At 54.7% G+C, this 27,987-nt stretch overlaps 1 protein-coding gene across 6 annotated transcripts in view; it reads left to right on the forward strand.

Annotated features, from left to right (window-relative positions):
* The window catches only part of OPCML (opioid binding protein/cell adhesion molecule like), a 324,198-nt gene that overhangs the window by 28,252 nt on the left and 267,959 nt on the right, over positions 1-27,987 (forward strand). For 2 of the 6 annotated variants that reach the window (XM_068659187.1, XM_068659183.1), the window contains exon 2: positions 12,723-12,922. In XM_068659187.1, coding sequence (XP_068515288.1) covers positions 12,862-12,922 — 61 coding nt within the window. In that variant the 5' untranslated portion in view covers positions 12,723-12,861. Of the gene's footprint in view, positions 1-11,920; positions 12,004-12,286; positions 12,606-12,722; positions 12,923-27,987 lie in introns of those variants that run through there. The other 4 variants (XM_068659186.1, XM_068659188.1, XM_068659182.1 and 1 more) reach the window with 4 other exon arrangements.

Consider the following 27,987-nt stretch of genomic DNA (forward strand, 5'->3'; position numbering starts at 1 on the left):
CGGCTGGGCAGGCACTTGTGGTTTGAATTTATTTTTGTAATGAGTTTTTAGGATGCACGGAAACCTCCCCGAGCCCCTGATGAGCGGATTTGTGAGGCTCTCCGGAACGCAGTGTTTGGTCTGCATGCACGCGAGATGTATGGCAAATATTTTATTTCAGATGCTGGCATATTTGCACTGGCACTGACTGCATTACATGTGAGTGATGAAAGGCCCTGTATAAATACGGTGTTTCCATCGGCATTGATTGCATTAGGATTGCAATTACATTTGCAACGGAGCCGGCTGCGTTACGTGGGTCCTTGCATTGGCTGTCGTCGTTAGAGCTTGCCCGTGCCTGGTTTTGTTTTCCTGGAGCAGGGACGGGGCTGGGGGGGTCAGGGTGTGCAGGGACACCTCTGTGCTGTGCCACCAGCCACGTGTCCCCCGTGCTGGGGACAGAGCTGGCTCCTGCTGCTTCCCACAGGGGCGCAGCCACGAGGAAGGAAGCACCTCCGAACACGCAGGATGCCCTCGAAAAGTTCCTCCTCGCTCTCTGCGCTGACCTCCTTATTACAGCAGCTAATTTCTTCCCATCATCTGGCTAGCAAAACGCCTTTCCTGCTTCGATTCAGCCTCTGTCTCACGCTGCCTTTTCTTGTTTAGCAAGGAGAGGTGCTGCGGGCTCGGAGGCGGTTTTGATATTTTCCAAGTCAATATCCCTCCCTGGTAAGAACAAGATGTAATCTCCGTGCGGGCGCGTCCGCGGGCTCGTGCAGAGGCAGCCCATTGCTGGGAGAGGAAGAAAGGGCCGTGCATTTCCCCAGAGCAGGCAGGGAGGGCTGCCTTCGCCTTTTGTTGTTCTCTGAAGCTCGCGTGGAGGATGCCCTGTGCTGCCCTGCTCGGAAACGTCGTCTTGGTTTCTCCGGCTGGACGGGAGGGAGTTGTGTGGCTGTTCCTTGCCCGAGGCCAAGGAAGTCTCGGTTTCTAACAGATGAAAAGCAGCTGCCTTCAGCTCAGGCAGCTTTCCCTCTGCCCGAGCTGGTGTTAATGGGAGAGGTTACGGGGTGACGGAGCGCGAGGGCTGCAGCGAGAAGGGGGCAGAGGGTAGGGACAGTGGGAGGTGAGGCGGTGAGAGGAGCAGCGGTGGCTGTGGAGGTTTCCTTCAGCTGCTTGCTTAATTACAGAGGTGACGAGGAGCTGGCCTGGTGGCCCTGACTTGGCCACCCCTGGCCCTTTGGAAAGTGGTGAGGGTTTGGTGGGGGCTCTGCCTTTGGTCCTCAGCCGCTGCCCCGAGGGTTTGCACGGAGAGAGCCAAGAAATAAAATATCTGCGAAGGGGTGAAAATGGTGAGGGGGAGGAAGAGAAGAGGAAGGGACACAAAATACACTCCCTCTCTGACAATCCACATGAGTTTGAAGTCAAAACATTCTGTGCATGTCTGCTTTTTTCTTCGCTCACCACCTGGTAGCTATTATCAGATGACAATTTATTCCAGGCATCCTCTTGGGGAGAAGATTTCATGAGCAGAAAGCTTTTTAAACCCAGGAAAGGGCCCTGCTGAGCCTCGGGGTGGCTCACGGCTCCCACCCGAGCTGTGTCCCTTGCTGCTGGCCCTGGTCCCCTCGTGCCACGCCGTGGAGCTGTGCCTTCATGTCCAGCGTCTTCCTCTGGCTCTGGACCATGAGGGTAGGGGTGGTGCACGGGCTGTGTGGGTGTGCTTGACAAAGAATTCCCAATTTTATAACTGCTGGAGGTGCAGGTATAAATAGCTGCTGGCGGGGAGCAGCTCCTGCACCGTCCTGGGCGGATGCTTCCCGCTGTTGTCTCCTGCTCGGGAGTTTGTGGGGACAAATTGCCGGTTCAAGCAGCGCCTTTTGTCTTCACTTTGCCTTTGTCACAAAGGCTTATTAGTCAGATGATCAACTGCTAGAATATTACCTCCTTGCTAATGACACAGTAATGGGTTGCGCTGGGACAAGGCTACTCCAAAAAAGCCTGCATCTTACCACAGCAGCCACCTTGTCCCTGCGTGTTAGGGCTTTCCCCTCGTTATTGGGGCTGTGCCATCAGAGCATTGCCCTGCTGCCTTCCCCTTGTGCTCTCCCCAAGCTCCTTTTGAGCACCGAGCTGACCCCACAAGGGGCTGCCCGTACCTGGTGCCAGCAGCTTCGCCTCCCTGACGGTGAGAACAGACTCGGCGCGTGTGGCTTGGTTTCCAGCACGTGTGCTCAAATAGCTTCGTTTGGTGGCAGTGATGGGGAAAGAGAAGAAAAAATCATCCTGACCGCTTCCCGAGTGTTATCCCATGATGAGCTAGTCAGAAAGTATAAAAAAAAAAAAAAAAGTGAGTAATTTGACAAGAACGTCGGTGTTTCTTGAATGAATTAGTTGCGGCACGTAACGCGATCGGCTCGAGTTTGTGGTGCGCCCTCAGTGCTGGTTCCCGAGCAGTCAGCAGGGCTGTGCAGTCTGCCTTCCCAGCACACGAGGGGCACAGCACACATTAAGATGTGTCCCAAATCACAGGGCCTTTATGGCCACTCCTAGGGCTGGGGTGAAGGTGCTGAGGGAGGGGAGGATGCCTGCAGGTTGGCTTGGCCCCAGCTGCTGTAGGGGTGCCCAGCGAGGTGGGGTTTGGTTGGCAGCTATGGGGCTGCTCCCCTGTGGCAGGAGGCAGAGCGCGGTGCTCAGCCTCTTGTTTAGAGAGCTTTGCTTTTCCGAAGTTCAAAATGAGATGGCAAATTGAATTTGTTCATGAGCACGGAGGCTCTCGAGGGATTCCTCTTTAATTCACTAGGTTTGCTTTAAGGGACTTTCTATTTTAGCACAGAAAGGACGGGCTCGGTTCTTGCTTCATTTTTGTTTCCTTCGTGCTTCCTTTATGATTTTCCCCTTTCCTTATGGATTGTGCAGCCTGTCCAAGAGCAGAAATGTCCCTTCCTTTGGTCCTCATCCTAGTACCAAGCTGTCCCTTGTCCCTTGGTGTGCAGGACTTCAGGCAGGACTTGCCTGCAAGCAGGGGTCACCTGTTGAACAGGATACAAAGGGGTTAGCAAAACCCTGCTGTGCTTTTGGGGCTGGCAGAGGCTGCAGGGCCTTGGTCTTTCTCCCAGTTCTCTTTGCACCTGGCAGGAGCTTTTGGGGTGAAGCATCACCTCCTGGTAGCAGCTCTGCACGGGGTGATGATGTGCATGGTGCAGCAGCACTTGGACCAGCCGTGCACGTGCTGGTAAAGCCAACCCACCAGGGAAGCGGGTGATTTTTGCTGTGTTTTAGGTTTCGCTGTGATCTGAATGTCAGCCTGGATTTGTTGGCCTTTGGGGAGCGGCAGACGGAAAGGTGCAGCAGTGAAATTCATTGCCTGGCGCTGGCGTGGGTGTGAACCCTGCCCTTCAGGCAGGTCCTCGAGGTTGTAAACCCCATGGAGAGGAGGCGAGAAACCCAGAGGCTCCCCAGCAGTCCTGCACCTCTGCCCCCCCGTGCAGCTGGTGGGGCTCTGGTGCTCACCAAGATGTGCCCTGGAAGGTGCCACTGAAGGACAAAGCCTGATGATGTTTGGATCTTAATGTTTTACAGCTCCCCTGCCTTCGAACAATGCCTAAAAATACAAGTGTATGCAAATTATAAACTAATTTAGATGATGGAGCATGGGAATATTGCTCATACTCCCCAAGCATGGCATTTCCAATCATATCTTCGTTTCGTTTTTAAGCAAAGAAATCATAATCTTGACATGTTTATCATTCAGTGCCTGCACCAATTATCTCTTTGGGTTCATTCTATAGTTCATAGAACTGATAGATTATGATCATGTTGTTAAGAGAATTGTGCAGTCATTATTCCTCCAGCTGGAGGAGAAGTTGAAAAACAATTATAAAGAATGATTCTCCTTTGGATTGCTTTCTGAGTTCATGAAATAGGCAAGTTCCTATTACTGGGGCCACGAGCTGCAAGGCTGCTGCCACTCCTGGTTTTGATCTCCTGTGATCCAAACCAGATGACTTGTAAAGCTGATTTTTCCCTAGCAAGCCTCAGTTGTAGTTATTATTTTTTTATGGGTTGGTATGAGAGAGATGAGTGCTGCACAGGAGCTGAAGCCACGCGGAGTGGTGGTTTCCAGTTTAATTAGCACGGAGGCGGAGGGGACGTGCCAGCGGTCGCCTTTTGGGAAGCGATGGGGTTAGGGCTCGAGACCCAAGGTTTGCAAGGAGACAGCACAACGTGGGCATCTGCATGTAATTGTGGCTTGAAACTGGATGAAGCACGGCTCCTTCAAATTAAGTCCTGCTCGGAGATCTGTTTCCTTTCCCAGCCCTTAATGAGGCTCGGGGGACTGTGACCCCCAAAGCAAACGCGGAGCTCCTGCAGGAGGAGTCCGCTGGGACTTGGGCTGCTGAAGGCAGCGGCGTGCTCCTGGGGGAGAGCTTCCCTTTGATCCCCAGAAGGAGCTCTCTAATCCCATCCATTAGTGCATGTGAGCAGCCAGGGGCCCTCCTCCTGTGACTGATTGTCCCCAGAGGAATACATTTCCCTTCCCTTCCTTCCTTGCCCCAGCTCTCCGTGTGCGCTATTGAATTTTTGAGTTACTTGACCAGAAGGGAACAGGCTCAGACAAACAAATGGCTTGTCAAGGCATCACTGCCAGGCTTAGATTTCACCTCGCTGTCTCTCCAGGGCCTCCGTTCCCTTTCCTCTCCCAGCTGGTGCTCAGGGCACGAGCAAATGGCCCTACTCGGGGCACCGGCCGCGTGTATGCTTATCTGATTTGGGGCTGGCTGAAAACCGCCGTCCCCCAGGCCTTGTTTCGCCTTCTCCAGGTGGTCAATATTGAACGCGTGCACAGATCTATTTATTTAATAACGCACCCTGCCAATATTTATGTAGTGTGTACGGGGCTGGGTGTTCCTGAGCAGCGTGGGCAATGCCTGGTGCTCTGAAGAAGCTCTCCAGGAGGGGCTCGAGAGACTTGCCATGCCTTGGAGCAGCAGCTCGCCTTCCTTTTCTCCATCCCCTCTCCGGAGGGCTATCATGAGTTTTCCTCTGGGAAAGGCTTTAGCCAGGAGACCATGTGCTTGCTGTGAGCCCCTGATTTTTTTGGAGGGCTGTTAGTGCGGGTTTAGCTGCTCCATCTTCTTGTGCCAGCCCTGGGTGAGGTTATTTGGGTGCACACTCATGCAAGAGGGATGCGTGGCCCCAAACTAAGCCCACGCTTTAATACAGAAGCTGGTTTTATGTGGGTGCTGCACCTGTGGTGCCAATTTGCCATGGAAAGCTTGGATCTTTCTCCTGGTGTTACTGGGAAGGTGCAGAAATGGGGTCCCTCCCTGCCTCCCCAGCTTCTTGGAGATGCTGGTGCCACTGGAGTAGGTTTTTTTTGGGTGGAAGCAGGCGAGCCTGGGGTCCCCCTTTTGTGTGATGGTAGCCTGGATTTGGCAGCAAAGGAAAATCAGGGGCTCAGCACCAGGGTACGGGGACGCTGGCTGGGGGCTGCACGCTCGAGTTTGGCAGAGGAGCCAAGAGTCCTTGAAACTTTAGAGGAAAGCTGGAGAAGCAAATGTTATTTATTATTTCTGAACACCTACCACCCCGAGCTCCTGGAGCTAACGGGCTCCCTGTAGCTCTCGGCTTGTTAGTATTTGGGAGATGGATAAACATGCTTTATTTCTTTATAAAGGGGAAAGGTTGTTTACAAGTTTTAAAACAGAATGGAAATGCTGTTTTTCCATCAGAAGTGTTTTGTGAACAATAACAAAATAATGTTTAAAAAGCCCTTGAAGTGTCCCTTTCAAATGAAAAATCAAAGTGCTGGGAAGAATATTAAGCGCGCACAAAAACAAGGTATTAATGCTTATTAATGAACTAAGAAAAAAAATAAAAATAAAATACGGTTGAAAGCAGAAAAATAAGCCTGGTGCCAAAACCTTTGTGAAAATGCTTGAGCCAGAATACAGATCTCCCCAGGAGCTGGTTGTGTCTCTTTTTAAAAACAAAAAAAGGCCCCAAATCTGCCCCCGCTCCCAGCTCCTGCGCTTGCTGTGTGGCCACAGGCTGCCCTGCAAATGCTGGGAATGGCCCCGGGCTGCAGCACCTGGGCAGGTGCCTCCGGGGTGAGGAAAAACAAGCCCTGGGGCTTGGGGAACTGAGGTGCTGCCTTATTAATGAGGGTCAGGAGGAGATTTTTCTGGGTAGGAAATGCCCTGGGGGTTGGCTGTGGGGTTCTTTGCATCTTCCTCCGCAGCATTCAGAGCGGGTCGCGGTAAGAAATGCAGCAGGGATGTGGTCAGGTGCTTGCAATCCCATTTCTCCGAGTGTAAGGCTCCTTTTTTAGCATTAGAGGCAGGGATAATATTTGTGGTGAATTGTCCTTTCCTTTTAATTGCTGTAGCAGGGACAGAAAAAGCAGCTTTTAAAAACAGACAGTGACGGCACGCGGTGAGTCAGAGCAAGGCTCCGTCGCCTCGAAGAGTGGGGCCAAGGAGGATGCCGGATGTATTTTCCTTTACTTCATGGCCAAACCAATTACAAAATAAAAATATTTCCGAGTGCCAGAGGAGGGAGCCAGCCAAACACAGGAAATCTGAAAGATTTCACTTTTTAACGTCTCTTTTCCTAATAAAATGAGGATAAATGGATCAGAGCGGCACCGAGCTTTGCGCACGCGGCGTCTGGCACTTGCAAAGGAGTCGGGTAAAAATCTGGAGACGGTGCCCGACTGGTGCCATGGGTGCACACGCTTTAAATGGTGAAACTTTGTGATTTCTTATCCTACAGGGACAGGGCTTGCTCTCTTTGCCCTGTTCACAGGCTCCGGGTAGTTTCATGCCCTAGCAGCTTCCCTTGCAGGGAGGGTTTGCACGGCGAGAGGAGCTCCGGCGCCGTTTGTTGGTGTGCTGGGGAGTGGGGGGACCGTGGTGCCGCCAGGAAAAGCTGGGGGAGGCAGGGAAAGGGCCATCTGGGAGATGCTGGAGGCGTCTCTCCTCCCTGCGGCGTTGCTGTCAGAGGCAGGGAGGCAGTGGGATTGCTGGGGGAAGGAGCGCTCTGCCTGGGCGATGCAGGCGTTGCTGCAAGGTGGCCCTCCCAAAATGGCCAAATCCAGCCCCAAAATCTCCGCTCTGGCATTAGGGATGGGTGAGAGCTGGCACTGCTGGGCTCTTGCCGCTCGTTTGCGGGCCTCGCCTTTTGATTTACTCGCGCTCCATCCCTCTGCAAATTCCCATTCCCCGTCAACTTGCCTCGCAATGTGCCGCATACGAAATGGAGGAGATAAAATTACAGAATCTCAGAATTGGCCGGGCTCAGCGCAATATATAACATACCAGATGGCACTACATGATGCCTCTGAAATATCTGTGCAATAGCATTTTAAGAAACGTATAAGTGATCAGGCAGCATATGGAAAATACTTTCTGTGCTGCGCGAGGGAGCCGTGCCCCCTCTCCCGGCACCTGCTCGCTTTGCGGTGCGCTCGCAGGGTCGCATCCTGACCGGGGTTGTGCCCTTGGAGCAGGGCACCTGAGCCGTGCCGGAGGTCAGGATTTCAGCCTGATGTCCCCAAATTTTGTGTCCCTGGCCCTGCTGGGTGCCTCAGTGCAGCAGCAAGGGCTGGGGCATGCCGCAGGGCTGGGTTTGCAGCGGCGGGGCGTGCTTGGGACGTGAGCTCTGCGCTACCCACGCTCGTGCAGAGAGGTGTTTGGAGCTGTCAGTCTAGCGTGCTGTCTGTCTGTCCACCCACCTAAATGTCTATAAAAATCCAGGGATTATTAAATGTCTGTGAGCCCAGGACAGGCTGAGTCCTGCTGCTGGGGCTGGGGCTCCTGATCTGCTTTATTCTGCATTCACGTGTCTGGCCCGAGAGGTTGGGGTCTGAAATGTGCGCCTTGGTCCCCATTTCTGGGTTAAACCAGAGAAAAGCCCGAAGTGGGAATCTTGCAGAACACAGACTTCTCTTCTTCATCTTTCCTGACTTTGTCCTCTGTTACCTTGATGGTTTTCAGTTTGCTGCCATGTTTCCCTTTAATCTGGAGCCCTCTGTTCTTACCTGAGCTGCCGAGGACTGACAAGGAGAGCCACTGAGCACAGGGAGAAATGAAAGGGGCAGAGCTTAAAAAAATAAAAACACGTTTTTCCCCCCTTCTTATTCAAAAATACAAACACTCCCCTTGCCCCCCACCCCAAGTACACAACCAGTAATTGATATCCGAGTTATCTTTCAGCCATCTAATGGATCAGTATGTACTGTGCCTGCTTTTTTATTCTTTCCCCTCAATTTTTTCCCTGAAGTTGAGTCATTTTGATCAAAGCTGTGCTCAGGGGCATTGTGGAGTCTCCATCCTTGGAAATACCCAGGAGTGACGTGGTCCTGGGCCACCTGATCTAATGTGAATATGGCTTTACCCCATGAAAGTCTTCATTGGGGTCGTGGAAAGGTGTGAAACGTGCTCGGTTGGGGATGTGCCCATGCCCTGGGGACATGCTGATGGTCTGGGGACGTGAGCAGCTCCGTGCTGGCTGTGGGAGGTGATGGGCACGGTGCTGGGATCTGCTGTGGGTTCCTGTCCTCGCCGTGCTGCTGCTCCTTGCTCCTTTGGAAGCTTCTTGCTCCTTTGGAGGCTCCTTGCTCCTTTGGAGGTGCCTCATCCAGTGCTTGTGGTAATGATTCGTGACGGGAATTAGTACCCTGTCCGTCTGGCCCCATTCTGCCATCTAACAAGAGGAGATAAGTGCACTTAACAACACACCAGCTCTTGTTCAGGCCCCTTCTTCCCAAGCCAGAATCAATAGCAGGTCTCTCCAGCTTTTAGAGACTTAGATCCAGTCTTTTCATCTCTCTCTCTCTCACTTTCCCCAAGCAGCACGTGCTTGATTTTTCTCTTTTTTTTTTTTTCCCTTCCTTCACACCACGGAAATTTTCCCCTTCTCCCTTTCATCTGAGCCCGCGTGGTGCTGGCCCAGCCGGGGCTGCAGCTTGAGCGGCCGATAAGGAGCCCGGCTTCCCCCGTCCCCACCTCGCTCCTCCGGCCGCCCTTATCTTCAAAGTGCTTTATTACGAGCACTAATTAATCCTCCCAGCACCCCGCTGTGGGAGGCGAGGAGATGCTCACCTTCATCCGTGGTGCCGGTGCCGATCCCCACCGTGCCGTGGGGTTTCTCGGGTGTCCCCGCTCGCTGCTTTTTGCCCACCTGGATTTTGGGGAGCAGGAGCCTCTCGGGCAGGCCGGCAGGATGGGTTATTCCTCTGGTGGCACCTGTAGGAAACAAGGAAACCTTGAATTGTCCTGGCCTCGGCTGTGGCTGGAGCCGGAGCAGCACAAGGTGATGGGGACCTGCTGGGGACCGTGGCTGGGGACAGCGGTAGAGCCGCAGGAATTTTTGGCAGATCCTTGTTCTCCGTGGGGTATCCCAGCTGAAATTTCATCCTCTGGGCTGGGTGCTGAGAGCCGAGTCCTCAGCTCAGCTGCCTCTGCCTGCGTTTTCTGTTTACTCCTTCAGTAGCTCTGAGTTCAGAGAGCCTTTTTTTTTTTTTTTTAAACTACTTTTTTTTTTTTTTTCTTCTTTCCTTGCATGAAATGCAAATCAATAGATGTCGTATTCACATTCTAACAAGATGTCAAGGAGAAAAGGGTAGCCTTTCATTCGGGGAGAGACACAAACACGGGGGAAGGGGAGGAGGGAGCAGCGAGGGCACAGGAAGAAAGGGGGGGACCGGGGGGAGCCCGGCTGCTCCTGGGGCTGAGGCCATGGGGCTGCAGCTGCTGCAGTGCCTTTGTGGGGCATTGCCATGGGGAGAGGGACCCTCAGCCCATGGGCAGGAAGAATTTGGGGTAATCCCTTCACCCCATGCCCGTGGAGGCAGCCGTGGGGGCTGTGGGCAGGGCGAGGCGTGGAAGGAGCAGGGGCAGCTGGTGGTGAGGCGGTGAGAGGTGAGGGGAAAAGAGCTTTGGGAAAGGGTTTTAAGCTGGTGAGGTGTTTACCCCCAAATTGGGGTGGGCCCGGGTGGAAATGTGCACCCAGCTTGGAAAAAAACACTGAAAATACGCACCCAAACCGTGCTGAAACGTGCCCAGCAGCCCATAATGCCTCCTTTCAGACCCTGTCAAATCTGAGTGTACCCTGCAGATCCCCTGCTTGTTAGCACAACCCAAAGAGGGCCGAACATCCCCAAATATTCAGAGAAGCTCCGCCAGCTAAGTACATATTTATCCATCTTTTTGTCTTGGAAATCAGACAAAACAGCCCAGTGCCCCACTGAGCCCTGGTTTTGCAGGTGGGAAGGCGTCGATGTGCTGAAGGTCTGCTCCGAGGTCATCCTTGGTGCTGTGCTCAGTAATTTAGGTGCCAGCCTAATTGGCCAAAACAGCTACAAGGAGACAAGCTAAATGTGCCTTGGGTTTGTTTAATAGTCACTGCAAGGTGGAAAAAAAAAATAGCATGCGGGAGAAATGCTGTGGGAGGGGAAAAAAAGTAAGAATGTGTTGTTTTGAAATTTGCCCAAATATAGCTTTTCAACTCCGGTTTTTGAAAGCAGAGCAACATGTTTGTTCTGAGCCCATCAAACATTGCTGTTAATTAGAAATGAGCTCTTTGTTCGTTTCCTTTGGTTCCTGGAGGATAACAATATTTCCTTTTGCCTCGGGTGGTTCTGAGCTCCCGCTGCAGGTTTCGGAGCCGCGGGCTCCAAGTGGAGCCGTGGAAATCCCAAACACCTCCGTGCTGCAAGAAGCTGGCTCCCCGACCCCCTTGTGATGCCTTTGGGGTCTGGAAGGAGCTGGGGGAAGCTGCTTCACCTGAGGGATTTTGCTCTGTGCCCCAAAATACCTCTCGCATTGGGACGAGGGGTGCTGAGCCCCTTGGGCTCGCTCCCGTGGTGCACGCAGAGATGAGGGGAGATTCACTGGGTTGGATTATCCAAGCCGGTTGGGTGTCAGCGAGGGTACAATTCAGCAGAGAAGTGTTGCCATGCTCGTCTCACGCTGAACAAGGCTGCTTGTTTTTCCCTCGGTGCAGTGATTTAGCTCTTCCAGAGGTCAAGGCTGCTGCGAACAATGTAGCTTTACTCCTGCTGAAAGGAAAAGTCCCCGGGCACGTTCGCTTCAGCATGCTCCAACCCACCGAAAGATGTGGGAGACGGGGTGCCTGCCTTCAGCAGATGATGTGGGAACAAGGCTGAGTTAAAAGCTTTTTAAAAACTTGTGGTTTATTCATGGAGAGCAGCAAATGAATGGAGATTGAGGGCTAAAGACTGGGGAAAGTTTGGCCGGGTGGCTCCAAGCCCTCGCTGGGTGAGCATTGTCGGGGTGGCTTTGGACATGGGGTGTGCCCATTGTGCTCCTCGGGGTGCTGCTCTGGGCTAACATTTCTGGTTTGGGGTTTTTTTTCTTCTTCAGCTAATGAATTTAATGCAAAAAGGGGTCTACAGGGAGAACAGCGCAGGGAACAGTCCTCTGTGTGTCTCTGAGGGCCAGGGGTGGTGGAAGGGTGCCCAGGCTGATGAGCACAGGGACCCAAGGGGAGGAGCAGAACAAAGCCCTGGGATGGGGGAGGATGAGGTGGAGGAGTTCACCACCACTGGTGCCAAAATCTCTGGTGGGTTTGCAGCTGAAATTACAAAATATTGGCCTAAAAGCACACTTGGGCAGACCTGCAACAACAAAAAGAGACCTTTGGCCCCAAGGAAATGGGGAAAGAGATGGTTTTTGAGCAAAACCAACCATCTTAGTTTGCCTTTAAGCATTTTAAAATGCTTACAATATATTTTTAACAAAGCTGCGATGAATATGAAATAAGAAACTCTGTTTTTTAAAAAATGTCAAAAAATAAGTATTCCTTTTGGATTTTTTTTTTTTTTTGGCAGTGCAGCAAAACCAATCCCTAGCCTGTAAATGCTTTGAGTTGGGGGTGGCTGTGCGAGGTGGGGGGGGACATTTCAGCTGGAAAATGTCACTCAGCCCCCGTGAGGAAGCTGTGGATGCAGTCGGGGAGCTATGGCACACGGCAGGGAGATGGACGGCCACGGCCGGTGCTGTGCGCTGGGGGTGCTCGATGTGGGAACGTGCTGAAGAGGGTCTGGGGGAAAGCAGGGATCAGGGAGGCTTGGAAAGGAGAGGATTGTGTTAAAAAGCTTGAGAGAACTCTCCTGTTTCTTGGTGGAGGCTGGATGGTGGTGGGCTGGGGTCAGGGGGGAGCAGATAGCCCGGGCTTGGTGTCCTTTTGGTGCTCGGTGAGCCCATGGGAGGGGAAAAACAGCTCTGCTTGGGATGCTCGGAGACTGCTCCTTGCTTCCAGAGATTTTTCTGCAAAAACCACCCACTCACGCTAAAAAAGCTGGGAGCACTCTCCTCCCTCGGCTGACAGGCAGAGCTGCCGGCGTGTCCCCGGGGAGGGCACCCTGCAGAGGGGCAAAGAGCTCTCAAACCCCCGGGTGCGCGCCGCAGAGCGCGGCACCAGACTGCTGGAGCGAGGGCACCGGCGGGACGAGCACGTCCCCATCCCCATCACGGTGCCAGGAGGGGGGTGCCAGGGGGTCGATGCCCACATTTAGGTCCCCGGTGGCAGAGGGAGCCCTGGCGAAGAGCGAGAGTGTGCGCGTCAGTCAGCAACCCGAACCAATGGGTGCCTGGTAGGAGGTCTGCGTCCCCGCTGCACCGACGGAGCCTGGTGCTCCTTCTGCTAGCTGTGCGCGTGTGTGCGAGGCAAAACCGGAGACGCTGACTGCCTGCTCCCATCTCTCTCTCTCTCTCCAGCTCGCTAACTCAGTCTCCCTCCCTCTGCAAACATTGGATTTAAACCTGCTCAGAATTCAGCGCAGACGAAAGCAGCAGCAGCGGCGGCGGCAGCAGCAAGCAGCAAGCAAATCAGCTGCTAGCCTAGCGCAGCTCCAAGATGTACCATCCTGCCTGCTGGATCGTCTTCACCGCCACAACTGCCCTGCTCTTCATCCCAGGTAGTGCGAAAAGCTTTTTTTTCTCCAGGGGGGCTGCGAGGGAAGCGGCACAGAGGGTGGGAGAGCCGGGCGGTGCGTGCCGGGGGGGACCTGGACTTCATGCCCATAGCGCACGGACGCCCGCAGGCAGCGAGTTGCTCTGCAGCAGGGATTGCCAAGCGCTTCCAGCGGGGTTCAGAGCACGGGGCTGGCCTCCCGGGTGGGTGCCGGGTCCCGGCAGTGCTGCTACTCGCAGCGGGGGCTGGCTGGCAGCGCACAGCGTGCACGGACCCTGGCTGTGGGGAGCCAGTCCCCTCTGGCTGCGTGTGATGGGGTCGTGCAGCTTTTTTCCCCTTCCAAGTTGGGCACCTCCTGTGTGTCTCCCTCCCTCCTGTGCTATTCCCCGTGCTCCCCCTGCATCCCTGCTGATTGCTGCCTTCAAAGCCGGGTGCCAGCCTACCTCTGCCCCTCATCCCCCTCTGCAAAGTGCAAACGAAGCCCCTGCTGCTGCGGGCACCTGCAGGAACCTCATCTGGCTGTGCTGGAGGTGCCGCAACCTCTGTGAGCTGAGCAGGTGGCTCCCAAAACGTGGGCTGGTCTCAACCCTGCTTCCCTCCAGGCCAGGGAGGACGAGGGGGAGATGCTGGGCTTTGGAGCGAGCGCTGGCTCCGCGCTGATGCTCGGCGGTGGGGCAGCGAGCGCAGCCCCGTGCTGCATCCAGGGGAGGGGAACGCGGCTGTGCACCGAGGGGAGAAGTCTCTGGCATTTCTGGGCAGCGATGTGCACTTCTGGCAGCTGAATAGATGGCAGTCCCTGTTCGAACAGACAGGGGCTGTGTGGTGAGGCTCAGACCCACTCTCGACCCAACGTGCGTTTTCCACGACTGCCAGCGAGAATGATGTCGGGCTGGGGAGGGCAGGGACGAGGCACGGCTGTAATTTCAGCAGCTTCCCGTGGTTTGGATCCAGCACTCGGCTGCGCGGGGCTGGCGTGCGTGGGAAGCTGAGGCTGGAGGGGGAGAGGTTGGCAGTGTCACGGCTCTGACGAGCACGGGGGCACTCAGCCTGTGACTTGCATCTGGAGGCTCGTGCCGCGGGACCATCCACATCCAGGGGTCCCGGGGCAGAGCGGTGCCACGCTAAAACCCGAGCTGGCAGCATGGGAAAGAGCCAGGGGCCAGGTCCCAGTGATGTTTGGCATGATGGCAGCGGGGTCGATGTGGACCAGCCCTCAGAGGGCACACGTGGGCTGCAGGACCTCCCGTGGCAGAGCCTTTCATGTGCTGCCTCCAGCTCTCCAGCAGCTCCTGGAGCCAAAATGGTGCACCTGTGGTTTAGCAGAGAGCATGAGGATGACGTGGCTGCGTGAGCTGCTCCTTTTTGGAGAATTCAAGGGGGTCTGATGGAAAAATAGGACAATGCCTTACCTTGAGCAACATAAGGCAGCAGGTTTTCCTGGCGTGGGGGCAGCTTGCCTCCCCAGAGCTGTGCTGAGCAGGGCACCAGTTCTTCCACCCACTTTCCAGTTGGATCAAAATGGCAAAGAACCGGATGCAAGGTAGCTCAAATGGTGGACCAGGCAGAGGCAGGGCGAATGGCACGTGGTGGGCTGCCACCGAGGTGAGCTGAACCTGCAGGAGCTGGCAGGGACCTGGCATGGATCGCTTTGGGTGCCCTTCTGCAGTTCCCTTGGGACCTGGGTGTCCGGCCCGAGGCTCCTGCTGGCTTTGCCATCTGCGCACAGCAGGGAGGAAAAAGGACCGCGCATTTAATCCTCCGGCAACTTGGGAGAGGTTCCTTGATCTGCACTTTGCAGTTGTAGCTTTCCCTTCTTATTTATATTAAGCAGCAAGATCAGCTTGGGCTCTGAATGTCCCCTGAGCCAAACCAGCCTAGGAATTTGCCCAGCTGGGCTCAGCCGCTAATCCATCAAGCCGAAACCTGCTGCCTGCGTTAGAGGAAGGAAAATATTCCAGCGTGCCAGGCTGCCTCCTCGGTCCTTTCCCGACCCGTGGGGCCCGCACCTTCCTGAAGGCTTTTAGGGCTGTTTATTATTTGCAGGCGTAATCCCACGTGTCTTGTGCAGGTGACGCTCCCCTGGGATATGCAGAGGCTGTTTGTGAAGTGTGAACTCTTTTCCTCGCCATTTTTGTGTGAATCCTGCGGGAGTTTCGCACGGGGTGGTTAAAGTGAGAAGGGAACCTGCTTTTAGAAGGTGTAATTAGAGTGAAGGGAAACATCACAACTTGAAGGCTCCTGCAGAAAATAGCATTGCAAAGTTATTATTAGCTGTAATAGCTTATTTGCCAGTTTTTTTTCCCTCTCTCTCTCTCCCACCCCTGTTCTTTTCTTTTCCCTTTTTTTCCCCCTCTTACTTTCAGTAGGAAAGATGCGTTTTTCCCACCGGGGCTCGTGTCGTGTCGTCTCGTTACCAATTCACTCCTCTGGAATCTAAAGACACGAAAGGTTAATGCAGTAATGAAACCCTGACCCCTCCGGTCACAGACAGCGCCTTGCTCTGCGCCTTTTTATTTCGTTGTAAGACAAGCTCCCATCCAAAATAATTCCGCAGCCTGATGCTGCTGGCATCTGATGCCTTGGGGGAGGCAGGTTCTGGGCATCGCTTGCTCTTTGAGGTGGGCTCTTGCTGATGGGGAGGATGCTGAGGGTTTTTAGTGAGGTGCAGTGGGCAATGTGATTGCTGAGCCAACAGCAAACGCTTCGAGCTGCTGGGGTGCCCTGGGTGCTGAGCAGGGAGTTGTACTGGGGTGGGTTGTGCTGGAGAACGATGTGGGGTGGGATATTTTGGTTATTCTGCACTTGTGGTGTGACATCATGGCTCTACAGGTGGCAAAAATCAATGCACGTCAGGCTCTTTAGACATTTATATTGCTGCCTGTGCTGCCCCGCAGGCTCACAAGCGTGGCAGTGGGGGCTGCGAGACGTCCTCCTGGGCATCTGGCAGCCCCGTGAGGCTTGTAGAGCTGTCCCTGGGCTCTGCTGTCACCCCCTGCACCCAGGACCTGCTTTCTGCACCCCCTGGTGACCCTGCAGCCCCTCATGGGCTGCGTAGCTTTGGTGGTGATTGTAAATTCGGTCTAAAATTAAGGAATTTACACTGCAGGAGTTAAAAATGCCTCCCCCTCCCTGTTCAGGAGAGGTGGCTGAGCTCCGGAGCTGCTTCCCTTGGAGGCTGAGTGATGGCTTTGTTGTCCTCTCCGGAGCTGCAGTCTGCTTGTCCCCAAGCAGTGCCACGGAGCAGGCAGGCAGCCTGGAAACGGGGCTGAGCCTGGCCCCAAAATTGCCTCCCGGTCCCCTCTGCACCCCCCTGGCTGCCACCCCTCTGCAGCGGGAGGTGCAGGACTGGCAGAGGGCTGCTGATCCCTGCAACTAAATCCAAGGATAAATACCTGGAGCACATTAGTTCCACCTTAGTGTCATTTCAGTGTGAGTGTGAGGGACTTAAAGGGATTTTCTGTGCTCTCCCCAAGGCTGGGGTTAGTAGTGGGTAACGAGCTGCTGCCATCCGCCCTCTATCACCTGGAGATGCTGGGGAGAGGTCCCAGCACTGGTTGGTTCCCATTTTCTTCCCTTTCCAGATGACAGCAGGAGGGAACATGATGGGAGAACTCCTAACACGGTTTTTGCTCTGTGCAAATCCCCGCAGTGCAAATTTTCACAAGAATTCATTCCGGGGGCTTTGGGGCTGCTCTCTCCAGCATCTATTTTCCAGGACGCACCAAACTGGTGAATCTGGCCTTGCCTTTTCCAGCAGGTTCCCTCGGTGCCCCCTCTGTGCGTTTGCTGGTTGCAGGCAGCTGGGTGGAGGAGCCTTCTGCTGCTCTGAGTCCCTGGGAAAAGCTGACGGGGCTGAGAAACGTTTCAAAGGCACCAGTGGGAGCTGGGTACCTTAACTGGTGCCTTTGAAAATCTTCCCCAAAGGCCTGAATATTTGGTTATGGTGAATTTCAAGCTGCATAAACAGCCGTGTTCGTATTTTATACTTGAATTTGCAATTTGAAGTTAGTGCTCGTGGGTTAGAGCACGAACCCCGGTGTGTTTGCGGGGAGAGTGGAGACCTCCAGGCGCTCCGAGCAGGACACTCCCCACCTTATCCCCAAAGCCAAACACCTGTGTGGGGGTGGTTTTTTGGTTTGTTTCTCCCCCGAAGCATCCTAGAGGGTTGTCTGGGTGCAAAGCTGGCTGCTTTCCCTGCTGCCTGTGGCCAACCTGGGCTTTGCAGCCCTCTCCTTTTCCCACCCCTCTCCGGCGGTGCCGGACCCTGGTCCCAGCTCTCCCCTGAGATGCTCCCAGCTGCTGGTGCGTGCCGGATGGGCTGTGATCTCGGCTGTCACACTTCTTTTTTATTTTTTTTGTTCAAACTTGAAAATAATAACAGCTCTGCTGCAAAGCTCCTTCCCTCCAGTCATCTCTCCCTTTCCATAATGAAGGCACGGTGCTTATAATTACCAACGCAGCAACTGCGCGTACAGAGGTGGCTTTGACACTTGCTGCTTGGTGGGTGGGATTTTCAGGGAACTCCTCTTTGCTTCTGACTTGGAGGGAGGAAATACTTCGCTCCTGCTTCCCAGAAGTGCTGGGACGGGGTTGTCACCCTCCAAAGGTGACCAGGCAAGGTGGCTTGCTAGGTCTAGAGAGGTCGGCACGGCAGGGAATGTGCTGCTGTCACTTGTGCTGTTGTGACCTGATGGTGAAGTTGGGTTTGGTGGGCTCTGAGCAGCACCTTGGGGCTGGTGGTTCTCCCTTATTTAGTGGGGTGGTGGTGTAGGGCATTGATCGGGGCTGCGTGGAGGTGATGCTCCTCCGGCAGGGTCAGGGATGCGTGGTGAGCGGAGGAGGTGTTTCATCACGTTCATCTAAAACAAGGAGCAGGCTGGAAAGGGCACGTGGTGCCTCTCACATCTCGTGTCCTGGATCTGTCTCCGTGGGCTGAGCTTCCCAAAAGGGCACCCCAACCTTGGGTGCAGCTACCTGCAGCGACCTCGGCGCATCCGTATCCCGGTAGGGTTGGCAGCTGTGCTGGGGATACAGGGGATGGGAACTTGGTGTTGTGCAGCGCTGCCATGTGCCTGCAGGACACGTGTGAGATGAGGCAAGGGAAAGGGGGAAAAGAAGAGTTATTTTTAGGTTTACTTTTCTGTGAATTCAGCGCTAGCAAGAAGTGCTGGATTGACAGCTCCGGAGACGGAAGCGCTCCGCGCACCGCAGGGAAGGGGCAGCCCAGCACAGCCCCCAGCAGGGTCCCACAGCTCGGGTGGGATGCTGAGCCTGGACCTCACCTGTCTGGAGAGTGAAACCATGGGGAATGTCCACCCCGTGAGCCAGAGCTGGGGTGCTGGTGGGATTTAATATGGGATAGAAGCTTCCTGAGGGGAGGTGGGGTTACCTGTGTGTGGTGTGGCTGTGGGGTCCTGCCTGGCTCACCCTACGGTGACCGACACCTCAGCCACTTGGGGACCAAGCAAGCCTGCAGCAGGAGGACTTCTAGGAAGATGGCAAGAACATTGCCATTTCCACAAAATGGCCCAGGCACATTTCATCCCCTCCTTGCAGACCATGGAAGGACAACGAGGTCTTCATGTGGGGCTACCAGAACAGCACCAACTGGTGGAACTGGGAGGAACCAGGCTGTGCGTGCCCTGTGTGCTCCCCCAGGAGCCTTGGTGTGCCATCCACCTGCCCGCCCATCACCTCTCCTCCCGCAACTGTTCACTTCTGGCTTTTGTCTCCTGTACTTGTTGCTATGCATGCGGCGTGTGGAAGGAGCGCCGGCGAATATAGGCCACACTTTGATTGTTCAGCAAGCTTGAAAATGATGATTATAATTTTTGACAGAAGGGAAGGAGGGGGAAGGAGATCTCTGGGCTTTCAAATCTGCTCTGTCATAAGCAGGATCTTGCGAGGGCCTTCTGATGACTTCTCCCTCCCCAAAGGAAATGGTGTTTGCATAGCAAGAGGGGTTACAGGAAAAATTCCTCTCTTCACAAGGACAAAACAGCGCTTCTTGCACCAAGCCTTCCACCTTGTGCAGCAGTCCTGTCACTGCACATAAGCACAGCGCGGGCGGTGGTGGCCGGTAATTGAACGGGAAGCATCGGAGAGAGACCTGGAGTTGGATGCTGCTATAAAAAACCCACAGTCCCTGACAGAGCCGCGTGCAGACATACCCCACGTTGCAGCCTGGCCACGTTTGGCTGTGCTGGCACACGCTTTGGGGCAAATTTTGGCTGGACCTGACCCTACACCTCTGTTTTTCCCCTCTCCTGGGTGGCCGCAGAGCCCCTGGAGACCTCCACGCTGCCCCTTCCCTCGTGCAGTCCCAGGCGCTGGCAGCCAGTGTTGGCCGCCTGCTCCTGGCTGGATCTGCCCGTTTATTTATTTTATTTAATGGCTTTGGCTAATTTCCACTTTAATTTTTTTTTTACATATTATTTATTTTAACGTGATCGCCTCTAATGAGGCTAATGACATTTAGTCTCCGCGGTGGTGCATGTTAATTTGGGCACCGAAATGTCAGCGCGAGGCAGCCGCCTCCTATCTGCACGGCACACAAAGGGGCTCCCTCCCCGGCTGTCCCCTCCCCTCCTTATCTCGGGGCACCCAGGGAGGGGACATTTGCCAGAGCCACCCTCCTGCCATCCCGCAGGCACCGTGGAGCAGGCTCGGCCACGAGGCTGGAAGGTGAGGGCTGCCGAAAGGGGACCTTTGGAGCGAGCCGGCGCGGCGTAATTAATCAGGTGTCGAAACCTCGGAGCAAAGTTAGCTTTGATCAGTGGGGTGATCTGTCAAAAAGGTCGTTCTGCTGCCTGGGGCGTTCTTCTGTCTGTCTCTGCCCATCCATCTACCTTGCCACCTCTCCTTTCTGTGGCCAAGGTGGAGATCTTGTAGGGCCAAGTGGCGACCTACAGAGCCGGGGCCAGCATCTCCTTGCCCTCCCCAGTGCTGCTGGAGCGATGAAATGGGATGCCCCTAATGCACATAAATAATGGTTTGGGAATGGTACCACCACCGTGGCATGAGGAGGAAGTCAGTAAATGTAGATATTTGCTGTGGAGGTGCTTGAATGTTGTGGTGCAGATTGGGCTGGCTGCAGATCTGGGTGTCAGGATCAGCCCCGAACGAAGGGAGGTGGTGCTGAGCTTGCAGGTGGCTGCAGGAGAGGCAGTAACTCCGAGATATGTCATACTCGAGTCCTCTCAAGATGTTGAACCTTAGAAGCCCGAGCCGTTTTGCTTAAGAATGAGCCCTTTTTTCTGCAATCTGGGCCCAAATGCAGCTGAATTTGATCTGTTCTCCTTTGATCTGTTCCTCCCTCTCCATTCTGTGTACCAGGAACGGATGAAGATTAAAGTTTGCAGCTTCTGAGCAAACTAGGTTGCTCATCACTGCGTGATACCCAATTACCTGCTGATACCTCAGGAGTGAGAAGGTATTGATCCTGCTTGGATTTGAACTTGTTGAACCAAAGAGCCCGGGTATTTCAGGCGCGTGGCTCAGGACGTGCCGTTTCCTTCAGGAATCAAAGCGCAGCTTCTGCACCCCGCAGTACCACCGGTGGGAGGGGGGGCTGTTGTCTCTGCCCCAGGGGAAATAACCAAAAAGTGGTAAATAATAGCATCTGCACTCCCCGAAGTACGGGAGGGGTGGGGATGTAATGATTTCCACCATGTACATGAGGAATGTCTCCATTTTGCAGAAAATGAGTGTCCAGAAGCTGATTTACTTCCCCCCCTACCCATGGCTTTCTGTGCCCTCGTCTCTCGGTGAGAACTGCAGGCTGCGAAGTCTTTGATGGCATCCCCCATGTTTGTCTTCTGCTGGCTGTGATTTTTCCAACCAGAAATCTCATTTTAATTCCAAATAAGAAACAAAAATGCTCTCCAAATCGGGTGGAAAGAGTAGGCTTGAGGGACTGGATTGAAGCATTTCTAAAATGTGGTGGTACCAGGTCTTGCTTGTGTATAGTGGTTGTTCCCCTAGCTCTTAAAACACTTCACAAAGAAGAGAAATTTCATGGTCCCCGTGTTTGCAGACAGGGAAGCCGAGGAATAAAGAGGGAAAATGACTTGCCTAAGGCATGCATGGAGACACATGTTGAAAGACGCGTCCTCGCTGTAGCTTCAAATCTACAGGAGGCTGCTACACGTGTTTCCCTGTGAAACAGCGAGCTGCGGCTTCCCCCTTTGAGAACCACGAGAGAAAAGGCTGCGAGATCAGCGTGCTGGAGCCCAAGGCTCCTGTGCTGTGATAGTATGGAGCTGGGGCACAAAGGGGCTCTTGGGCTTGTGTTTTGGGAACCATCAGAGCTGGTGATGCCCTGGTCAGTGCCACCAGCAGGAGGGGCGATGTCTGGAGGTAGGTGAGCAGGAGCTGATGAGCAGCAGGCAATCAGTGTTTTTTTTCGGGTCAATGGGCACCCTTTTCTCCCCTTGATGTCACCAGGAGGGCAGCGTGTCCTTGATCCCCCCGTCCTTCCGTGCCTTGCCTCCGTCTGCTTTCCCCGAAGCTTTGAAAGCGCCGATCTCAGAGCTGAAACCGGGAGGTGAATGCAGAAGAAATCTCAAGCACGCTCTTCACTCAACCCTTGGGCTCAAAATGGAAATACTCTCTGCAATTTAACCGAGAGCACACGTTTGTCCCGGCAATGCCTGTCGTGCTTCTGCTTTGTGTGCTCAAGTGTCCGCCGGCTGCCTCGGGGCCGCTCCTCGGTGCCTTCGCCAGCCTCTCCCTGCGGCCGGGGCACTTTATCTTTATAAAGTAGCAATAAGTGGACAGCGTAATATATTTCACTTTTAATAAGGTGTTGCCAGTTGCACACACTCCGCAGAGCAATTAGTGTCAAAAGCAGCTAAGCAATGGCGGGGAGCCGTAATTCGGCTGTTTACTGACTTGGAGGATTTATGGGCAGGCGTTGGGGGGAGCTGCGGTCGTGGCTTGGCCGGGGATCCGGGAGGTGCTGTGCACTGGCTGCAAAACCACAAAAACCCACAAGCCTCCGAGCCCTGGGAGTCCTGCAGGGACGTGGCAGCTCTTGAGAGAGAGGCCAAAGCGAGCTGCCCCGGTGCTTTGTTGGCCCCAAGGTCTGAGGTTTGGGAGGAAGCCTCCGAAAAAGGATGCTGAGCCGCTCAGATGTGCCAGCCAGCCGGGCTGGTGCCCAGAATCCAGGCTGGGAGGGCCTGATTGCTCTTTGTGCAGGGGTCTGGCAGCTTTGGGATCTGGCACCTTTGGGATTTTGGGGTCTGGCAGCCTGGAGCTGTGCAGCGTGAGGTTGTCCTTGGTGATGCAGCGGGGAAGGGTCGCATCTGGATCAAGGCAGGACTTGGCTTGGTTGGCACGTGGGCATTGCACTGATTGACGTGGTGCCACCAGCTGGGTGGAGGTGGATAGAGAGAGGAGCTTTCAGGTCCGAGCGAGGCTTTTTTCTACCCTTCCAGCCCATGAAATAGCTGGTAATATCCAGGACTTGTTTTCTTTTTTATTTTTTTGGGATTGCTGTATGCTGGGCACAGAGCTTCAGCGCGCCCTGGCCAGGCGCTGCTCTCCGTGCCTTGTTCCTGCGAGCTGCACATCCACATCCCTGCCTTTGTGCGGGGGCTCTGTGATCGCGGCGAGCTGTGCGGGGCAGCAGGAAGGCAGTTCTTACAAAGGCCAGCCCTGCGTTGATCTCTGCCGAGGCCGGCAGCTCCGCGAGCCGCAGCAGCCCTCCTGCCCAGATCTAACCGGGCTCCTGCTGCTTCTCGGGGCTGGCGCTTCCACAGCCTTGGTCTGGCAGCAGTGATGGGGGGGGAGAGAAAGCAGTGATACTCCAACGAGGCAGTGCAGAGGCTGGGAGGGAACTTCTTGAGTGAAAGTGCCTCTGTGTAATGGTATGGGTCGGGCTGGAAGGCTGCAGGCTAAATTCACTCTGAGATGAATGTGGCACGAGCCTCCCGCAGCCCCCTTCTTTGGGACAGCCCTGCCCAAAAGCCTTTCTCTCCCCCCCCTAGAGGGGTTAGTCCAAGCATTTGATGTCTGATGTGAAAATTGGGGGTGTTTCTGAGCCCGTGCCCCGATCCGCTCCCCCTTTCCCCACCCCCTGTTTCGCAGTTCAGTGAAGTTGCCGCTCCTTGGGTTTGTTCTCCGAATTGAAAGCCTTCCATTTTCACACCTCTGTAATTGGTGCTATCTGTTGAGAGAAACTCCGCAACGCCAGCCAGCCAAGGTCAGGAGGAGCTGAATTGAATTAAAAGGAGGCGAAATTGGTTCAAGGTGGGCAGAGGGCCGCCGAGGGAACGATGCAATTTCTCTCCTCGGGGCTCCTGATGAGCAGAGACAACGGCAGCTTCCCCGCACAGCCCGCGGGGCGCTGACACCGGCCCACCCACGCCTCTGTCCGCACAGGGAGGTGGGCATCTCGCAATTGAAAACAAGGAAATGAGGCCCAGCACCCCGTCCTTTTATCTGGTCAGCGGGACGGGGCTCGGCTCCTCCGGTTCCGTGGCTGGGATGCTGACAACTGTCACCGAAATGACCTTGCGGTGATTAAATACAGGAGGAAACGAGGCTGAAGCTGCGACGCAAGCTGGTGGAGAGGAGATGCAAAGTGCCGTGCTCCGATCTGCCCCTGACTCCAACCCCAGCACCGTCAGGCTGAGCTAAGGGCAGATCCTCAGCCCCGTCATCTCCTCTGGGTGTAAAACTGGAGAATTTCAGCTAAATCTGATGGGTTTCCAGCCCTGCGCCTTGCCAGGGTGTTGGAGATGGCTGCGTTGTACGATGGTGTGTTTTAGGGGAAGGGATGTGAAGCTTAGAGCTCTTACAGCGCTGCTTGGAAGTTTTCCCACTATTTTTTTTCCTTGAAAAATGTGTATTTCTTCGCTCGCCGAACGTATCAGCGCTGAGTACTCTGCTGGCAAAAGTTGCTGGGCTCTGGGAAGTTTGCTTGGCTGCAGGACGCGCTTTCGAGGAGCAGGAGGAGACCTGTCCCGGGCTTCCCATCCCGCTCTGCCCTTGATCCTCAGCCCAGAAAGTCTCTCACCAGGCCAGGCGAGCGGCTGCAGCTCTCCTACCGGGTGTATAATTAGAGTTTTTAAGGGATTTGGCCCCAAATCCTCCCTAGCCCAGCTTAAATGTCTGCGGCTCTTCAGAAGTAGAGCGGCGCTGGCCTGGCGAGCACTCAGAGTAGAGTGGCTCCACCAGGGCGCTGCAGAAAGGGGGAGAAGTTCCGAATGGAGATGTTCCAGGGAACAAGGGGCCGATTTTCCACCCACTTCGGAGCTGGAGCAAAGCCCTTCCAGCCTCTTTCTCTCGCTCCCCAGCTGGGCTGGCACGGGGGACGTGGCATTTCGCAGCAGCAGCGAGGAGGCAAGTGGCCAAGGGAGCCTTGGCGGGTGCCAGGCTGCCCAGCCACCGCTGGGCTTGGAGGAGCTGCTGCTGGCTGTGCTCAGGGGATGTCCCCGAGCCCTTTTTTTTAATCCCCTGGAGGATTTGGTGCTCGTGGCCTTGTTGTGTCCTGCTCCTATCCCAGGCTGGAGCAGGGCACTGGTGTGGTTGGAGGCAACAGAGCGCCCCGTGGCTGCCCCGGCCCCAGCTCTGCCTCTCCCGTAATTTATACAAGAGCAAGCCGATGTTCCCTTTTAAATTGACAAAGGCAGAGAAAGGAGCCCGGGAAGCCCTCTGACCCCGGAGCCCTGGTCCATGAAAATTACAGGCGCTGTACAGCGCGTTTCCTCTTGATGTACTTGCAGTGGGGAGACGCTGGTTAATTTGCCAGGACTCAGAGGTGACCTGGGTTTAATAAAGAGGATTAATGGATTTGAGCTAAAGGTCTCGGCTGTGTGGAGCTGATAGCCTTCTCCTTCGAAGACACCACAGCAGGCTCGGCTCAGCCTCTTGCAGGGAAGGCAGAGGCTGCTCGGAAGGAGCACGCTGCTGCTGCTGCTGCCAGGGATTTCCTCGGGGGTAACCAGCAAAGTGCCAGCCCCTGCCTCAGACGTGCTGTAAGGTTCCTACCCAGGCTGGGGATGTCCCCGTCCCTTCCCATCTCCTGTGCCCGTCTGCCACCCCTGGGTGCGTCTTGTCACCTCCTGCAGGTGCTGTGACCGGGCAGTGGAAGAAAAGGGTGTGGGAGACCGGGTGCTCAGCCCTCTGCTCCTCTTTTGGGGTTTTACACCCAGTTTGGGCTCAGAGCCATCTTTTTGGCAGCTAGCCCCCCGGGGTGGTGGTTTTAGGCTAGGTGATGGCAGCAGTGACATCCATCCAGCCTGTGTGTGCTGAGCTCACCGAGCTGTGTCCACATTTGGGACCAGGACCCACCGTGCTTCTCGTGCATCTCCTGCCCCGTGTCTGCTCTGCAGGCAAGGAAGATAAGGCAACGAGAGTGAGTTGGGGCCAGCTGGGAATAGCAGCAGTTCCTCACACTGTTTCCTACACCCTCCAGGAGGAGAGGTAGGGATTTAGGGATGGGGACGGGTACAGGACACTGGCAGTGGGGACCGTGGGAGCAGAAAGGAGATGTTTTAGCTGTGGGGTTGGATACCTGAGCGCTGTCCCAGCTGGGAGCAGGGATGTGGGTATGATGAAAGTGTCTTTTGCTAGGCGAAGAGGAGGATCAGCAGGTACATCAGGCATCTGATGGTGGTGTAAGGCGAGGTCCTGGCCGGGATTTGGGCAGGAGCTATGTGGGGAATGTTCATCTTTGCAGATCCACCCTGCAGTTCCTGCAGGCACACTTCTCCACGCCACTCTCAGAGGGTTTAACAGCAATGGGATGAGAAGGATCCCATGGGGCTGCCAAAACTCATAGCAGCAGTGATGGGGAAAAGGCTGAGCCTCTGCTGGTGCCATGCCCTGCTGCTCTGCCCCCTCTCTCTGTGTTCCTACCCCTCAGGGGGCGATGAATTCCCTGCAGTGTCCTGCTCCCTGGCCCTGGAGCTGCTGGTGATGTTCTTGCAATACAACAGTTCCTCGGCTGGGAGCTGCCACGGACGGGGCCACTTTCCCTGCCAGGCAAATGTGCGCACGATCGATGCAATCAACTCCCCCTTCAGCTCCTTTTTGAGTCGGGTGGAAGAGATGCTCTGCCTGAAACCCATTTGTTGAGCAGAGAAGGTGCAATGAAATTACAAGCTGTAGCTTTTACCAGCTCCTGCCTTGCCTTTTCTTTATCCAACAGCCTGTCTGGTATTATGAAGCATTATTCTCTCAAAACTCCATTTCTCCTCTTTTCAGAGGGGGCAGGTGAGCACCCAGCAATGCATCCTCTGCCAGCCACGTGTAGGAGCATTCAGCAAGAGATCCCAGCCTCTGGATGCTCCGGCATGGAGCTGCTTCGTCCCCGAACTATTATTTATGTCTGCAGGGCTGGGTACTGACCTGCTTTACCTTAGTGCTCATCAGGGAAATCCAAATGAATGATTTCCTTGCAAAGCTGAGCGCGAGGTCAGAGCCGAAGCTGTTTGCGCTCTCCATGCAGTGAGTCCCAGAGCTCTTTAGGACAGAACGAAGGCACTAAACGCCTTGTGCAGGAATTAAGTGCAGGGCTCTGAAGACGTGATTCAGCAAATACACTTGAAGTTGATGCTCAGCCCCATTGCGAGGGGTCATGCTGTGCTGCTGGGCCACAGCTTCAGGTGGAAACCAGCCCCGAAACCAGCCCCGAGCATCGGCTTTCCTGGCCTTTTTGGGAAAGCCTGGGGAAAGGGGCACTGGCTTCCACCACTGGGTTTGTGTCTGTAGCGACAAGCTCATGGCTGGTCATTTTTCGATTAGGCACGAAGTCAAATTTCATCCCTTCGAGCAGCGTGTTATGGTCATTTCAGTCTATTTTTCTGTCTGAGAGCCGCGTTCCTTCGCAAACAAGGCTATTTTCAAGCTGCTGCTGGAATGAAATGAAAAAAACATCATGAGTTTGCTGTCACTTAATCACTTGTGCTGCTCCTAATAACCCGCCGCCGAGCCCGGTGTGATAGCCTGTCTTGCAAATAATCTTCAGTGCTCACGAGTGTCCAGGACGTGGCTTTTGTCTGGTGATGCCCCTGGAGAGGCAGCGTCACCCCCACGTCGTCCTCTTCCTCGGGATGCTGCATCCCTGCTGAAGGCTCCTGATGTGTCACGAGTGGTCTGGTTCATTCTGGGCACTGAATTTAGCTGGGTGCAATGCCAATTTTGGGCCACGGCAATCAGCAGTGGGGATTTGTCCTGTGTGCAGCCCGCAGCCCTGTGGTCGCCGCTTTTTGCAGCAGCATCTTGCAAATGAGCCACGCTGCAACCACCTTAATGCGCTCAGCCAGCGCTGCCTTCCCTCTGCTGCTGCCTATAATTCATCCCTGGTGTTGTCCTGTGTTATTTAGCTCGCTGTTAGGGAATAGAAACAGCTCCTGTGAAGGACTGGGTGCAGGGCACAGCGTCCCCAACAATAGGGAATTGCACGGCCCCGATCCTGCCGCGCATCCCAGGCTCGCTGCCGCCCCGTGTGTGGCAGAGCCCGGCCAGAAATTGCTGCTCACCCCTGCAGCAGGAGATTTAATTATCATTAGCTTAGCTTGCACAGCTCCACGTGGTGTCGTGCAGCTGCAAGTTTAGCTGGGCCTTTTAAAAAATCCAGCTGCAATGATTTTTTTCCCCCATTTCCTTGTGATTTAATTCTTTGCCTCTTACAAAAGCTTTGCTATCGTATAACGTTTTGGGCCACTTTGGCAGCGTGTTTGAAGGGGGAAGAAGATGCATTTTGAGGAGCCTTGCAGCCAGGCAGTGATATTTAATGTTTTATTTTGCATCCTATCAGTTACACCACGGGAAAACGTCAGAAGCACCCCCAAATTGTCGTCGTCTTCCTGGCAGCTTGTGAGCAGGAGCCGGGGCAGTGTGGGATGGAGGGGAGCTCGGAGCTGCAGCCTCTTCTTCTCACCTCCCTCTGTAATCCCTAAAGTCTGAGTTCTGACATTTCCCAAAACTGCCTGCTGATGATTCAGGACAGAAACGGGAGACGCTGACATTTTGCTGAGAAAGGGCAATTCCCACCCAAACCCGGGGTTTCTGCTGCAGCTTCCCCTGGTGCAGTGGAGCTCCCCATTGCCTTGTCCCAGA

The sequence above is a fragment of the Anas acuta genome, chromosome 23, assembly GCF_963932015.1.
Source record: "Anas acuta chromosome 23, bAnaAcu1.1, whole genome shotgun sequence".
NCBI lineage: Eukaryota > Metazoa > Chordata > Aves > Anseriformes > Anatidae > Anas > Anas acuta.